Source organism: Triticum urartu, chromosome 7A (genome assembly GCF_056163025.1).
Source record: "Triticum urartu cultivar PI428250 chromosome 7A, HENAU_Tu73, whole genome shotgun sequence".
NCBI classification, from domain to species: domain Eukaryota; kingdom Viridiplantae; phylum Streptophyta; class Magnoliopsida; order Poales; family Poaceae; genus Triticum; species Triticum urartu.
In genome coordinates, this window is record NC_141879.1 from 187,761,613 (window position 1) to 187,778,309 (window position 16,697).

The window sequence follows — 16,697 nt, forward strand, 5'->3', positions numbered from 1 at the left end:
GTTGTTGATAGGAACCGGGTCCCTACCAAGACGAGCTCTCAGGTTACAGGGGTGGAAGGAAGGTTGGCGTGGAGGAAGGCGAAGCCGCCGGTGCTCGGGCCGTCGTCGCGCGTGCGAGAGGGAGAGAGGGTGCAGGGGGCGGCGGCTAGGGTTAGGTCCCCGGCTCCCTTCAGGAAGCCGAGAAAATATGATTGCTTTTGCTTAATCTCAAAACGGGTCCATACATGAATTTATATAATCCTCCTAATAAGATAATTGGGCTAAGCCACTAACACGATAAGATAACTTGGGTTGGGCCCCTAACTGCCTGCGCCATGAGGCCTCCTCTGGCTATAGTGTATGTCGGTCATAATATCTCTCCCTGCTTGCGCAAACAGCTCGTCCTCGAGCTGAAAGTCAGGAAAATGCTTGCAGAACTCGTCGAGGTGCTCCCAAGTGGCCTCCTCCTCCTCCGGAAGTCCCTGCCACTGAATCAACAAGCACCACGCACCCCGGCTCTGTTGGGCCTTCAAAACCTTCGCTGGACTGGGAAGTAGACGGCCCTCGGAGGTCGGAGGAAGATCCGGCGTGGCCGCCGGTGGCTCGTCGCGGAAAGGCTTCAACAAGCCCACATGGAAAACATCGAGGATGCGAGCGCCCGGAGGTAGCTGAAGGCGGTAGGCGACGTTGCCGATGCGCTCCAACACCGAAAACGACCCCGCATAGCGGGGACCCAGCTTGCGCTTTGCGCGTGGGTCCAGTGACTTCATAGAGCGGTGAAGTAGGCGCAGCCACACCTAGTCGCCCACCGCTAACTCCGCCTTGCGGTGGTGGGCGTCGTAGTACTTCTTGGACAGCTGCTGGGCCTGGAGGAGACGCTGGCGCACCTCAGCAAGGATCTCATGCCTGTCGCGAAGAAGCTTGGCCGCCGCCTCGGTCCGGGCCGTCTCAGGCTGGAATGGCAAGATGGGTGGCGGAGGACGACCGTAGACCACCTCAAAGGGCGTGGCACACAGGGCGGAGTGGTAGGAGGTGCTGTAGCAGTACTTCGCTCAAGAGAGCCAGTCGACCCATGCACGTGGGCGATCACCTGTAACACAACGTAAGTGTGACGCCGGGATAATTAGGCTACAGAAAAACTCTGCTAATGATGCCACGTCACCTCCGTTACTGTTGCTAATCCCTCATTAGTTCAAAAACCGATTCAAAATTCAAATTCCAAATATGGCATACAACAAAAGTTTTCAAATAATAAAACAAAAATGTTCGGTTTGTGCCAAATAATTCATAAGTAATATTGGTGGATAAACCAAGTCTTTATAAAAAGTTTAAATACACTTAACTAAATAAACAGTAGCAAAACAATTATTTGAATGCTTTTTAAATTAATAAACAAATGTTAAACTAGTTTATGTAGTCACCAAACTTTTTAAGGCCGTGGGTTATTCAGTGACATTAATTTAGGAGCTATTCTCATATTTTACAAAACTAAAGAAATTAAAAGTAAAATAAAACAGAAAGGAAAAAATAAATAAAAGAAAATACAAAACAGAAACAAAAAATAAAATAAGAGGAGAACCCCCTCTCTGGGCCACGGCCCAGCTGGCCTCTGGGCCAATCAGTCCGACTAGGCCGGCCCACCCCGGCGCCCTACTAGGTCACCCTGACCCCCCCCATCGAACCGAACCCTAACCGCACCCTCCCCACTACTCCCACTCGCCCCCACTCCCTCTCCCTCGCCCCCGATCTGGATCGGAGGAAACGACGCCCTGACCCCATCACATCGGCGCCCCGCCCCTGCCGATGCCACCGGCGCTCCTTGTCGCCGCCTCATCCCACCTCCACCTCGCCCTCGTCGCCGGATACGCCCCTGACCACTTTCCCCGAGCCCGATCCCATGCCGTCGCCGGATCGCCTCGTCGCCGTCGCTCGAGGACCTCGCCGGAGGCCACGACGCCGGACCTCCCCGCCGGCCTGCTTCCTCCTCCTCGCCGGCCTGCCTCCACTCCGCCCACGCCGTCTCCGTCCTCCTCCTCACGCACCGTTGCCCCGTCCCTACGAATCCCGGTGAGGCCACGACCTCGTCCTCCCTTCTTCGCTGCCTCTGCTCAAGGCCGACCATGCGCACACGCACCACCGCGCCGGCCACATCGTCGCCCCCCTTGTCGTTCTTGTCTGTGCCCCGCCACGAGGTGCAGTAGCTGCTGCTGTGCTGCGGCGGTGCGGCCACCACCACTGTAGCCCCCGCGCTCACCCGCTCGTGCGTGGCCACGCCTGCTCGCGGAGCGCTCCCGCGTCCCTATCTCCACCGTTCCTCTCGCGCGCCCCGACTCCTCCTTCGCGCCCTCCCCGTGTGGCCGCGCACCCCGCCGCGGCCTCGTCCCCTTGTCGCTCGCGCTGTTTCCCCCTGCCCCGTCCGCCCATGATGGCGCCCCTGGCTGCGCTCGGCGCTCCCTGCCCTGGCTGCCTCGTTCTGCCCTGCAAGTGAGTGCTCGCTCGGGTGCGCCCACACCCGCTAGCGACCAAACTCGCCAAGGCCCCTAGGGCCAATGACATGTGGGGCCCAACCCCAGAACGTTTTTTTTATAAAAATAAAATAATTGAAAATATTAATTAATTAATTAAAGAATTAACTAACTTAATTAATCCTGATTAAGTTAACCTAATCACTAATTAACTTAATTAAACCCTGATTAGCCTGTTCAGTCAATGACATGCAGGACCCACACGTCAGTTTGACCCAGTCAACCCCCTGTTGACTGCTGACATCATGCTGACGTCAGCAAACACTATTCTGGATAATGTTGGTTTAAATTAATTAAATAAATTCTAAAAGTGATTTAAAACTTTAGAAAACCATATAAAATAAACCGTAGCTCAGATGAAAATACTTTCTACATGAAAGTTGCTCAGAACGACGAGACAAATCCGGATACGCAGCCCGTTCGTCCGCCACACATCCCTAACCTATCGAACTCGCAACTTTCCCCCTCCGGTTCCTCTGTCTGAAAACGCGGAACACCGGGAATACTTTCCCGGATGTTTCCCCCCTTCGCCGGTATCACCTACTACCGCGATTGGGCACACCTAGCATCACGCTTTGTCGTGTCATGCATCGTCATGAATTTGTTTGCATTGTATTTATTGTTTCTCCCCCCTCTTCTCTCGCTAGACACCGAGACCGACGCCGCTGCTACCCAGTACAACTACGGTGTTGACGAGCCCTCCTTCTCGGCTGAGCTTCCAGGCAAGCCCCCCCTTGATCACCAGATATCGCCTACTCTTCTCTATACTGCTTGCATTAGAGTAGTTAGCATGTTACTGCTTACCGTTAATCCTATCCTGATGCATAGCCTGTCATTGTTACTACAACTGTTGATACCTTACCTGCAATCCTACATGCCTAGTATAGGTTGCTAGTACTTCATCAGTGGCCCCACATTCTTGTTCGTCTGCCATGCTATACTATCGGGCCGTGATCACTCGGGAGGTGATCACGGATATATAACTACATATATACATACTATACAGGTGGTGACTAAAGTCGGGTCGGCTCGTTGAGTACCCGCAAGTGATACTGATGTGGGGGCTGAAGGGGCAGGTGGCTCCATCCAGGTAGTGGTGGGCCTGAGTTCCCGACGGCCGCCGACTGTTACTTTGAGGCGGAACGACAGGGAAGGTTGAGACCACCTAGGAGAGAGGTGGGCCTGGCCCTGGTCGGCGTTCGCGAATACTTAACATGCTTAACGAGATCTTGGTATTTGATCTGAGTTTGGCTACTGGCCTATACGCACTAACCAACTACCCGGGAACAGTTATGGGCACTCGACGTCGTGGTATCAGCCGAAGCCTTCATGACGTCAGCGACTGAGCGGTGCGCGCCGGGTTGGATTGGAACGCCTGCTCTTGTATAAGGGAGGCTAGGTCTGCTCACCGGCCGCCCTCGCAACGTGCAGGTGTGCAATGGGCAATGGGCCCAGACCCCTGCGCCATATGATTTAGACCAACGTGCTGACCTCTCTGTTGTGCCTAGGTAGGGCTGCGACGTGTTGATCTTCCGAGGCCAGGCATGACCCAGGAAAGTGTGTTCGGACAAAGGGGATCGAGCGTGTTGGGAAATGTGGTGCACCTCTTTTTGATCGTTGCTACTTTTGTGCTAGCCTTCTCAAGCCAAACTTGTTTAACTTATGTCTCTACTCAGATATTGTTGCTTCTGCTGACTCGTCTATGATCGAGCTCTTGTATTCGAGCCCTCGAGGCCCCTGGCTTGTAATATGATGCTTGTATGACTTATTTTATTTGTAGAGTTGTGTTGTGATATCTTCCCGTGAGTCCCTGATCTTGATCGTACACGTTTGCGTGTATGATTAGTGTACGGTCAAATCAGGGGCATCACAAGTTGGTATCAGAGCCGACTGCCTGTAGGAATCCCCCTTTCCAACTCCTTGGCCGAAGTCGAGTCTAGTCATTGAAAAACTTTTACTAACATGGCTGTGTGGCTTACGGGCCCACGTCGCCATTGGGTGGTACTAGGATCTTTTACTCCTCGACCTTTACTCTGGGACTCTGAACTCTCTTCTACTCGGGTTAAACAAATTTGCTAACTCTAACTCTAGGTTATCATAATTACTTCCTTCCGAAGAGCCCCTTATTACAGATGATCGCCTGCTGCACCAGTAGATTCAGAAGATACTCTCCGATGTTATCCTGAGAGCTTGTGTTCATTGTGTTTCCAATTCCCTTCCACCGTCAAACCCTATAGATAACTACATGCACTTGCCATTCTTACCTTAGTCCCCAGTTGCTCTTGTTATTACAAGATACCCCGAAATACTCATTGTTGTTCCGATAATCCTTGTGCCTACTGCCTTGCAGTTCCTTGTCACCTGGATACACCTATAAATTAATCCTCACACACACACACACACCGAGGATTTGTTTCTCCCCAGTTGTTCATGTGTTTCACCAAAGTCTTCGAAATACTATTTGACCTTCCGAAAATCCTTAGCAGCCTTTTGCTCTTGAAATTCTTGCTTGCATTATGGATAATCCCATAAGTCTCGTAATCATATTGGCATCCCTTGCCATTATCATTTTGAGTCCGTTGGTTCAAAATGTTGCGAATGCTCGCAATCCTCAATCAGATCCTAGAATTCATCCTTTCGGCTCAGACGTCATTTTAAACATGGGCTGAATCTCGACCAATCAAATTGTTGTCGATTTTACCCCTATGCTCACTCAACTTATCCATCCCTAATCAGAGCGTTTACTTCTGATCCTTTGATTTGGAAATCATAATTGCTTTACATGTGAGCTTTGAATTAGCCAGTTGCTTCTATACTCCAATGCATTTGCATTGTTTCTTCCTCTGGTTGTGCGCCGGTACTCACATCAGCTTCGATATGGACCGTCGGATCCTTTGTTGAAATATCACCCGACAGTGTCCTTCATATACAAAAACCTCAAGAAGTTTCTTCCCTGATACATAATGCCTTTGGTAAATCGTATCCTCTGTTTTGGCCAACCATGCTCTGCTCTTGAGTTGGTGATGTTTACTATGAAGTTTGTGGTATATGTTCCTAAGATGCCCCGATGGGTTGAACCAACGCCTTCCCTAATCTGTGTGAACCCGAAAGATTTCACGGGTCATACTTAGCTGGTATTGCACCAGGTAAAACTTTCAGCAACTAATGCCATTTTTGAAACATGAGAAGTGAATGAAAGGTTATGCATTGGAGAAGTGGGAGTCGACATTGAACTTTGTGTTCATGCCCATGGACATGATGTATAACTTTTCATGGAAGCTGCTCGTAAAAATTATTACCCCCTTGTTATAAGTTCATCTTGTATCCGTGGTTCGATCATTTATGATCATGGTTTCCGACCATGTTCTCCTTTAAATACCATTTCTCGTGCAAGTTTAAGCACTTGTCTTCTGCAGAGTAATACCCCAGTCCAACCTCTACTATGATATGTCGTCGAGTATTACCCCCTGGTATCTCGAGATTATCATGGAACTGCATACTTCTTATGAGTTCTTCATCAAGTGCTACATTCTCACCGATTCCAATTTTTCACGGGCTCTGAGTTATTAAACACTCAAAGACACCGATAACTGACTCAAGTCCGCACCGGGATTAAACAAATCTTGGTAACCTTCATTACTTACGAGTTTGAACCCGATCACATCATTCCTAGCTTGCTTGGCTATATCCTTGTCGTGCCGATTTTAACTGTGCTACCTGGTCCTTCTTCCCGAAGCAAAAAAAAACTCGATGGTGAGCTAATCTTACGTCGATATTCCTCGTCATATCAATTGTTCTTGAACAACAAGCTTGATTTCGAGTTTGTGTCGTGCCCATGGTTTCAAGAACTTTTCGCTTCATCATTAAGTTGACTTGATGTCATCGCCAATCGGTTACATCTTCTTGAAACCTCTCGACAAATGTGTCGTGATCATCATCAACATTCTGAGGTCTTCTAGGATATCAATTGAATTCGTGATGAGAAATACCATCCTTGCCCTCGATAATTTGTATTATCATCGACCACTTTATTGCCTTCCCACCAACACAAACTTGTTCGTGTTTTGTGTTATACCTTGAGTTCCTTGCTTTCCAGCAATTGTTCTTCTTACCTTGGAGTATTACCATCTTTTATGTCAAGAATGCCGTGAGAATTTCACCACCTCTCAAGAATTCTTGATATAGTAATACTTATCGCCATCCCCGTTCTTATCTTGGTCCCCGTGTAGTTTCTAACCGGGATACCAGCCATTTAACTATGATGTGTGAAGTCAAAACTTCTAGCAACCCTATTGCTTGTAAGTTAATGAATGATAGTTACATTCTTTGTGTATTGGATATCGAATCACCATTCTAACATTGATCGTACTACCTAAGCCCATATTTCGGGTGCACTTTTCAACCAATGATCGGTTGTGTATGCTTTCCTCGAGCATACATCATTATATCATTTGATCTGACAAATGTTATCCCCTTGTTGACATAATTGTCAGAATCCATCTTTTTAGTAATCTTGATGAGTTGTCGCCAACTCCATCAGCCACCTCTTCATCCTCTCCTTGGTTTAATGATGAACTCTTGTTTCGGAACTCGCTTCCATAGTTCAATTTCCCGAGAATCATACACTGTCATCTCGTCTATTTGTGTTGCACCTTTTCATCTCAGGCATCCTGAGTCTGAGGTACCCTGACACCAATTAGATCTGAATCTCGGTCAGATATGATGGTTGGAACATATTTCCAAGAGTTATTACATTGGTCCTTATATATCAGTAAGGTGATGCCATGCCTATCACACCTGGCCGGAGGACTTGTTGTTATAGATTCCTTTTCAGCAAGGTTATCCCTTCTTCCATGAGGGAATTGTAAGACCTATTCTACAAATTATTCCTGATGGATCCTTTGAGTCTCCAAAGTCTGATCTTCACCTGTTGACCATGTCAATGCTATCTCGGAGCATGTCTATGGTATTCCGATTTTCAACAAGAACATTGAAGCTAATGCTAAATGTTTCTTGCTTAATTATCCGAACACCGTTGTATGGGTAATGTCATGAAATTTTTCTCCCCTTACCTAAAGGGTTTTCTACATTATATCATGTCATGGATATCATGCCCTGCTTATCATTGGGAAGGATATACCCCCGAAATATCTGATAATCATATTTTCCTTTCCATTATTTGGTTTAACCTTTCTGGTGATCATTATGGTCTAAGCAGTATTAATTCCCTTCTTATGTAAACCCCTCGGTGTACAATTCTGTCAGTAAGACCCTGTTACTTTTGTTGATGACATTCCGGTAACCACCGATGGACGAGAACTTTGCCTATTGGTCTGCCTCGTTGCAACGAGCAGGAAAATGGTTCTATTCGTCCCTCGCCCTTGGTACCAACATTGTTGCCAACATAACTGACATGGTACTCTCTGACATGCCTTGCTATCATGACCGTGCAAGATGTCACTGCTCGTATTAAAAAAACCACATGGTGGGCCCATAACCCACAGTTCCACAGGATCGAAACCCGACTCTCCTGTACACCCCCATTCCCAAAGTTATTCCTCGTGCGTGGCCTCATATTTAATTCATGGGCCACCGTCCTAGTGATCTAATTCTGGTAACAGACGCAATATTCAATCTCGTTGCTTTGGGCCCCTTACGCATGTTGTTTCAGACATCGAACGATTGCCTATTCGTTTGAAACTTCTCATGGTACCTTCTTACTTTACTCTCGATATTTTCTTAAGTATCTATTTGAGAGTTAGTTTCTACCACATTCCCTGAGTTATCTGCCAGATAGTCAACCTTGTAAGGTCCGTTCTTCCGAAGATACCCATTATCCTTTTTGTCAGTACGATGGAACCCCCGAAGAAAGGTTGATGACTTCATCATGATGCCCTGAAGCAGAGGAATGAAGACAGCAACACAATGGATCGACCTCTTCGAGAAGAGCAACCAATACCGAGGACACCCATTAAAATTTCGTAACCAGAACTTTCCCCCTTACCCCCCTCTTAAATCTCGGGATGAGATTTCTTGTAGTGGAGGATAATTGTGACGCCCGGATAATTAGGCTACAGAAAAACTCTGCTAATGATGCCACGTCACCTCCGTTACTGTTGCTAATCCCTCGTTAGTTCAAAAACCGATTCAAAATTCAAATTCCAAATATGGCATACAACAAAAGTTTTCAAACAATAAAACAAAAATGTTCGGTTTGTGCCAAATAATTCATAAGTAATATTAGTGGATAAACCAAGTCTTTATAAAAAGTTTAAATGCACTTAACTAAATAAAACAGTAGCAAAACAATTATTTGAATGCTTTTAAATCAATAAACAAATGTTAACTAGTTTATGTAGTCACCAAACTTTTTAAGGCCGTGGGTTATTCAGAGACATTAATTTAGAAGCTATTCTCATATTTTACAAAACTAAAGAAATTAAAAGTAAAATAAAATAGAAAGGAAAAAAATAAATAAAAGAAAATACAAAACAGAAACAGAAAATAAAATAAGAGGAGAACCCCCCCTCTGGGCCATGGCCCAGCTGGCCTCTGGGCCAATCAGGCCGACTAGGCCGGCCCACCCCAGCGCCCTACTAGGTCACCCCGACCCCCCATCGAACCGAACCCTAACCGCACCCTCCCCACTACTTCCACTCGCCCCCACTCCCTCTCCCTCGCCCCCGATCTGGATCAGGGGAAACGACGCCCCGACCCCATCACATCGGCGCCCCGCCCCTACCGATGCCACCGGCGCTCCTTGTCGCCGCCTCATCCCACCTCCACCTCGCCCTCGTCGCCGGATATGCCCCTGACCACTTTCCCCGAGCCCGATCCCATGCCGTCGCCGAATCGCCTCGTCGCCGTCGCCCGAGGACCTCGCCGGAGGCCACGACGCCGGACCTCCCCGCCGGCCTGCTTCCTCCTCCTCGCCGGCCTGCCTCCACTCCGCCCGCGCCGTCTCCGTCCTCCTCCTCACGCACCGTTGCCCCGTCCCTACGAATCCCGGTGAGGCCACGACCTCGTCCTCCCTTCTTCGCTGCCTCTGCTCAAGGCCGACCATGCGCACGCGCACCACCGCGTCGGCCACATCGTCGACCCCCTTGTCGTTCTTGTCTGTGCCCCGCCACGAGGTGCAGTAGCTGCTGCTGTGCTGCGGCGGTGCGGCCACCACCACTGTAGCCCCCATGCTCACCCGCTCGTGCGTGGCCACGCCTGCTCGGGGAGCGCTCCCGCGTCCCTGTCTCCGCCGTTCCTCTCGCGCGCCCCGACTCCTCCTTCACGCCCTCCCCGTGTGGCCGCGCACCCCGCCGCGGCCTCGTCCCCTTGTCGCTCGCGCTGTTTCCCCTGCCCCGTTCGCCCATGATGGCGCCCCTGGCTGCGCTCGGCGCTCCCTGCCCCGGCTGCCTCGTTCTGCCCTGCAAGCGAGTGCTCGCTCGGGTGCGCCCACACCCGCTAGCGACCAAACTCGCCAAGGCCCCTAGGGCCAATGACATGTGGGGCCCAACCCCAGAACGTTTTTTTATAAAAAGAAAATAATTGAAAATATTAATTAATTAATTAAAGAATTAATTAACTTAATTAATCCTGATTAAGTTAACCTAATCACTAATTAACTTAATTAAACCCTGATTAGCCTGTTCAGTCAATGACATGCGGGACCCACACGTCAGTTTGACCCAGTCAACCCCCTGTTGACTGCTGACATCATGCTGACATCATGCTGACGTCAGCAAACACTATTCTGGATAATGTTGGTTTAAATTAATTAAATAAATTCTAAAAGTGATTTAAAACTTTAGAAAATCATATAAAATAAACCGTAGCTCAGATGAAAATACTTTCTACATGAAAGTTGCTCAGAACGACGAGACAAATCCGGATACGCAGCCCGTTCGTCCGCCACACATCCCTAACCTATCAAACTCGCAACTTTCCCCCTCCGGTTCCTCTGTCTGAAAACGCGAAACACTGGGAATACTTTCCCGGATGTTTCCCCCCTTCGCCGGTATCACCTACTACTGCGATTGGGCACACCTAGCATCACGCTTTGTCGTGTCATGCATCTCATGAATTTGTTTGCATTGTATTTATTGTTTCTCCCCCCTCTTCTCTCGCTAGACACCGAGACCGACGCCGCTGCTACCCAGTACGACTACGGTGTTGACGAGCCCTCCTTCTCGGCTGAGCTTCCAGGCAAGCCCCCCCTTGATCACCAGATATCGCCTACTCTTCTCTATACTGCTTGCATTAGAGTAGTGTAGCATGTTACTGCTTACCGTTAATCCTATCCTGATGCATAGCCTATCATTGTTACTACAACTGTTGATACCTTACCTGCAATCCTACATGCCTAGTATAGGTTGCTAGTACTTCATCAGTGGCCCCACATTCTTGTTCTTCTGCCATGCTATACTATCGGGCCGTGATCACTCGGGAGATGATCACGGATATATAACTACATATATACATACTATACAGGTGGTGACTAAAGTCGGGTCGGCTCGTTGAGTACCCGCAAGTGATACTGATGTGGGGGCTGAAGGGGCAGGTGGCTCCATCCAGGTAGTGGTGGGCCTGAGTTCCCGACGGCCGCTGACTGTTACTTTGAGGTGGAACGACAGGGAAGGTTGAGACCACCTAGGAGAGAGGTGGGCCTGGCCCTGGTCGGCGTTCGCGAATACTTAACATGCTTAACGAGATCTTGGTATTTGATCTGAGTCTGGCTACTGACCTATACGCACTAACCAACTACCCGGGAACAGTTATGGGCACTCGACGTCGTGGTATCAGCCGAAGCCTTCATGACGTCAGCGACTGAGCGGCGCGCGCCGGGTTGGATTGGAACGCCTGCTCTTGTATAAGGGAGGCTAGGTCTGCTCACCGGCCGCCCTCGCAATGTGCAGGTGTGCAATGGGCGATGGGCCCAGACCCCTGCGCCATAGGATTTAGACCGGCCTGCTAACCTCTCTGTTGTGCCTAGGTAGGGCTGCGACGTGTTGATCTTCCGAGGCCGGGCATGACCCAGGAAAGTGTGTCCGGACAAAGGGGATCGAGCGTGTTGGGAAATGTGGTGCACCCCTGTAGGGAAGTTAGACTATTCAATAGCTGTGATCTTCGGTAACAGGACGACTTGGAGTTGTACCTTGACCTTATGACAACTAGAACCAGATACTTAATAAAACACACCCTTCCAAGTGCCAGATACAACCCGGTGGTCGCTCTCTAACAGGGCAACGAGGAGAGGATCACCGGGTAGGATTATGCTACACGATGCTACTTGGTGGACTTACCTTCTGCTCTCTTCTACATGCTGCAAGATAGAGGTGGCCAGAAGCGTAGTCTTCGATAGGACTAGCTACCCCCCTCTTATTCCAGCATTCTGCAGTTCAGTCCACATATGATAGCCTTATTCCATTTGATACCAATGCATACATATGTAGTGTAGCTCCTTGCTTGCGAGTACTTTGGATGAGTACTCACGGTTGCTTTGCTCCCCCTTTTCCCCCTTCCTATACCCGATTGCTGCGATCAGACGATGGAGTCCAGGAGCCAGACGCCACCGTTGACGACTACTCCTACTACAATGGAGGTGCCTACTACTACGTGCAGCCCGCTGACGACGACCAGGAGTAGTTAGGAGGTCCCAGGCAGGAGGCCTCGCCTTTTTGATCGTTGCTACTTTTGTGCTAGCCTTCTCAAGGCAAACTTGTTTAACTTATGTCTGTACTCAGATATTGTTGCTTCTGCTGGCTCATCTATGATCGAGCTCTTGTATTCGAGCCCTCGAGGCCCCTGGCTTGTAATATGATGCTTGTATGACTTATTTTATTTGTAGGTTGTGTTGTGATATCTTCCCGTGAGTCCCTGATCTTGATCGTACACGTTTGCGTGTATGATTAGTGTATGGTCAAATCGGGGGCGTCATAGTAAGTACATAGCAATCACCTTGTTGACCACCTCAGATTGGCCGTTCGTCTGGGGTGGAATGTCGTACTAAGGCACAACTTCACGCCCGCCAGCTGAAACGAATCGCGCCAGACATGTCCCGTGAACATCGGGTCGCGGTCGCTGACGATTGAGGACGGAAACCCATGGAGGCGGATGATGCTGTCGAAGAAGGCCCGCGTGACGGAGGTGGCGGTGTAGGGATGACCGAGCGCGATGAAGTGTGCATACTTGGAGAAGCGGTCGACCACCATAAGGATGACGGACTTGCCGCCCACCCTAGGGAGGCCCTTGATGAAGTCCATGGAGATGTCGGCCCAGACCTAAGAGGGCACCTCAAGGGGTTGTAGCAGCCCCGCCGGTTGCGGTGTCTCTGCCTTGTTGCGTTGGCACATCACGCAAGACCGCATCCAGTCCCGCACCAACGCATGATCGCCAGGGATGTAGAAATCTGCCCGGAGACGGTGTAGGGTCTTCTGCACGCCCGCGTGGCTGGCCGAGTGGGTTAGGAGTAGGGCCTAGTGATGGAGGTCACCGTGATCTATCACGAAGAGCCGGCACCCATGCAAAAGTAGACCGTCGGCCAACCGCCACGGCTCCTCCAGGTCACCATCCACGAGGCGCTGACGGAGGAGCTGCACGTCCATGGTGCTAGCGGTAGCTCGGCGGATGTCGTCGATGAAGGCGAAAGAGGGTCCCGAGCAGATGCATAGGACCTCTCCCGTGGAGTCGACGGTGTCCGTATCAAGGTCGGTGTCGCGGTGAGACAACGCGACGGTACTCAACGGTGAAGTCGAAGCCGAAGATAGAAACGGTGGAGAGGCGCTGGTCCAACAAAAATTTGAGGCTGTAGTGGTCCGTGCGGATATGGAACGACCGCCCCCATAGATACGACCGCCAGTGGCACACCGCCTGCACCAAGCCGATGAGCTCCCGCTAGTAAGCCGCAAGCTCGTGGTGGCGCACGGCGAAGGGCCTGCTGAAGAATGCGAGTGGCCCGTCGCCCTAATGTAGGACGGCGCCAAACCCCATGGTCGAGGTGTCGCGGTCCACCACGAAGAGCTTGTCGAAGTCAGGCATCTGGAGGACCGGCCCCGTAGTGAGGGCCTGCTTGAGGGTCGCTAACGCCTCGGTCGCCTCCGTATCCCACGAGAAGGCATCGCTGCGGAGCAGGCGCGTGAGTGGAGCCGCGATGAGGCTAAACTCCCGGATGAACTTCCGGTCGTAGCCCGCGAAGCCGAGGAAGCCACATAGGGCCCGCGGCGACTGTGGCGTTGGCCACACCGCGATAGCCGCCACCTTGTCGCCATCCATGGCGACACCCTCCACCGAGATGACGTGGCCAACGTAGGCGACCGATGTCATACCGAACGAGCACTTCGAGCACTTGAGGGGCAGATGGTGCGCTCGAAGCTCGTTGAAGACAATGGCCACGTGTTGTAGGTGCTCCGCCCATGATGAGTTGTAGATAAGAATGTCATCAAAGAAAACAAGCACAAACTAGTGCAAGTAGGGGTGGAGGACATCGTTCATCAAATCCTGAAATGTCGTCGGGGCATTGGAGAGGCCAAAGGGCACCAGCAAGAACTCGAAGTGGCTGTGATGGGTGCGGAAGGCCGTCTTCGCGACCTCATCTGGGTGCATCCACACCTGGTGATATCCCTAACGGAGGTCGAGCTTGGTGAAGAAGCATGCCCCATGTAGCTCGTCTAGGAGTTCGTCCACGACCGGAATGGGAAATTTGTCCTTGAGCGTCCTGGCATTAAGAGCACGATAGTCGACGCAGAAGCGCCACGTGCCGTCCGCCTTACGAACAAGGAGGACCAGCGCCGAGAACGGTGAGGTTGAGATCCGGATGATGCCCAGGGCAAGCATGACCGCGCACTGCCGCTCCAGCTCGTCCTTCTACAGCTGGGGGTAGCGGTATGGACGGACCGCCATGAGAGCTATGCCAGGGAGCAGGTGGATGCGGTGGTCGTAGACCCGGGCTGGCGGGAGACCCTGGGGCTCGTCGAAGAGGTTACTGTGCTGCTGCAAGAGACGAGCCAACAAGAGCTGCTCGGGCTCGGCAGTGGCCGCCGTTAGCTACGGGTGGGGCGCCACTGAGGAAGGGCCACCCACACCCTTCCACCGGACACGGTGACCCAGGCGCCAAAAGACCATCGTCATGGCGTCGAAGTCCCAGAGGATGGGACCCAGAGTCCATAGAAAATCGACGCTGAGGATGAATTCGAAGAAGCCCAAGTTGATGCCGACACACGTGATGGTGAAGTGCTCGTCGCCGACACCGATGGGGACGTGACGCGCAATCCTATGACAGTGGAGGCGATCACCGTTAGCGACGGTGACCCAGAGTTGCTCCCCGTCCGTCGGCTGGAGCGCCAGGCGGCGCATGGTCGACACGGGCAGAAAGTTATGGGTGGAGCCCGTATCTAGCAGAACCAGGAGGCGCTCGCCGTGGATCGTCCCTGGCAGCAACATAGTCTTCTCCACATGTATACCCGCCAGGGCACAGAGGGAGACGACGAGTGCAGTCGTAGGAGCGGGGGCCGGTGCGACATCCGCGGCCTCAGGGGCGGGCAAGGCGTCGAGCCCCTCGATGGTGTCCTCCTCGACGTAGTCCGCGACTTCCAAGTAGAAGAGCCACGGGCAGACGTGGCCCGACACGTAGGGCTCGTCGCAGTTGTAGCATAGCCCCTGACGACGACGCTCGAGTTGTTTGGCCGTTGTGAGTCGACGGAATAGGCGAGGCACAACCATGGCGTTGGGCGCCGCTGGAGCCGGGCAGGGCGTGCTGGCGCTGGTGGCGGCGGCTGCCGAGGAGGCTGGCGGGCGTCCCGGGACAGTAGCGCCTGCTGCATGGCCACCGCGCGCCGCTTGAAGGCGCGAGCGTAATACATGACCGTCTGGAGGTCTGATAACCCACAAGTATAGGGGATCGCAACAGTTTTCGAGGGTAGAGTATTCAACCCAAATTTATTGATTCGACACAAGGGGAGCCAAAGAATATTCTCAAGTATTAGCAGCTGAGTTGTCAATTCAACCACACCTGGAAACTTAATATCTGCAGCAAAGTGTTTAGTAGCAAAGTAATACGATAGTAGTGGTAACGGTGGCAAAAGTAATATTTCTGGGTTTTGTAGTGATTGTAATAGTAGCAGCGGAAAAGTAAATAAGCGAAGAACAATATAGGAAAAGCTCATAGGCATTGGATCGGTGATGGAGAATTATGCCGGATGCGATCGATCGTGTAACAGTCATAACCTAGGGTGACACGGAACTAGCTCCAGTTCATCAATGTAATGTAGGCATGTATTCCAAATATAGTCATACGTGCTTATGGAAAAGAACTTGCATGGCATCTTTTATCCTACCCTCCCGTGGCAGCGGGGTCCTATTGGAAACTAAGGGATATTAAGGCCTCCTTTTAATAGAGTACCGGACCAAAGCATTAACACATAGTGAATACATGAACTCCTCAAACTACGGTCATCACTGGTAAGTATCCCGATTATTGTCACTTTGGGGTTAACGGATCATAACACATAATAGGTGACTATAGACTTGCAAGATAGGATCAAGAACTCTCATATATTGATGAAAACATAATAGGTTCAGATCTGAAATCATGGCACTCGGGCCCTAGCGACAAGCATTAAGCATAGCAAAGTCATAGCAACATCAATCTCAGAACATAGTGGATACTAGGGATCAAACCCTAACAAAACTAACTCGATTACATGATAAATCTCATCCAACCCATTAGCGTCCAGCAAGCCTATGATGGAATTACTCACGCACGGCGGTGAACATCATGAAATTGGTGATGGAGGAAGGTTGATGATGACGATGGCGACGGATTCCCCTCTCCGGAGCTTCGAACAGACTCCAGATTTACCCTCCCGAGAGAGTTTAGGGCTTGGCGGTGGCTCCATATCGTAAAACGCGACGAATCCTTCTTTCTGATTTTTTTCTCCCCAAAAGTGAACATATGGAGTCAAGGTCGACGTCGGTGGAGCATCAGGGAGCCCATGAGGCAAGGGGCGCGCCCAATGGGGTAGGGTGCGCCCCCCACCCTCGTGGACAGGGTGTGGGCCCCCTGACGTGGATCTTTCTTCCAGTATGTATATATTCCAAAAATAATCTCTGTTGATTTTCAGATCATTCCGAGAACTTTTATTTCTGCACAAAAATAACACCATGGCAATTCTACTGAAAACAGAGTGAGTCCGGGTAAGTTCCATT

At 50.8% G+C, this 16,697-nt stretch overlaps 1 protein-coding gene across 1 annotated transcript; it reads right to left on the minus strand.

The window, feature by feature from the left end:
* Window positions 1–299: 299 nt before the first annotated feature.
* On the minus strand, window positions 300–749 carry LOC147958913 (uncharacterized). The gene has a single exon (XM_087532366.1). It carries the CDS (start codon window positions 747–749, stop codon window positions 300–302), a length of 450 nt encoding a protein of 149 aa, XP_087388492.1.
* Between the last annotated feature and the right edge of the window lie 15,948 nt (window positions 750–16,697).

Bases quoted from the DNA above. Each gene is read 5' to 3' on its own strand.
- LOC147958913 (XM_087532366.1), bottom strand. From the start codon at position 749: ATGAAGTCACTGGACCCACGCGCAAAGCGCAAGCTGGGTCCCCGCTAT.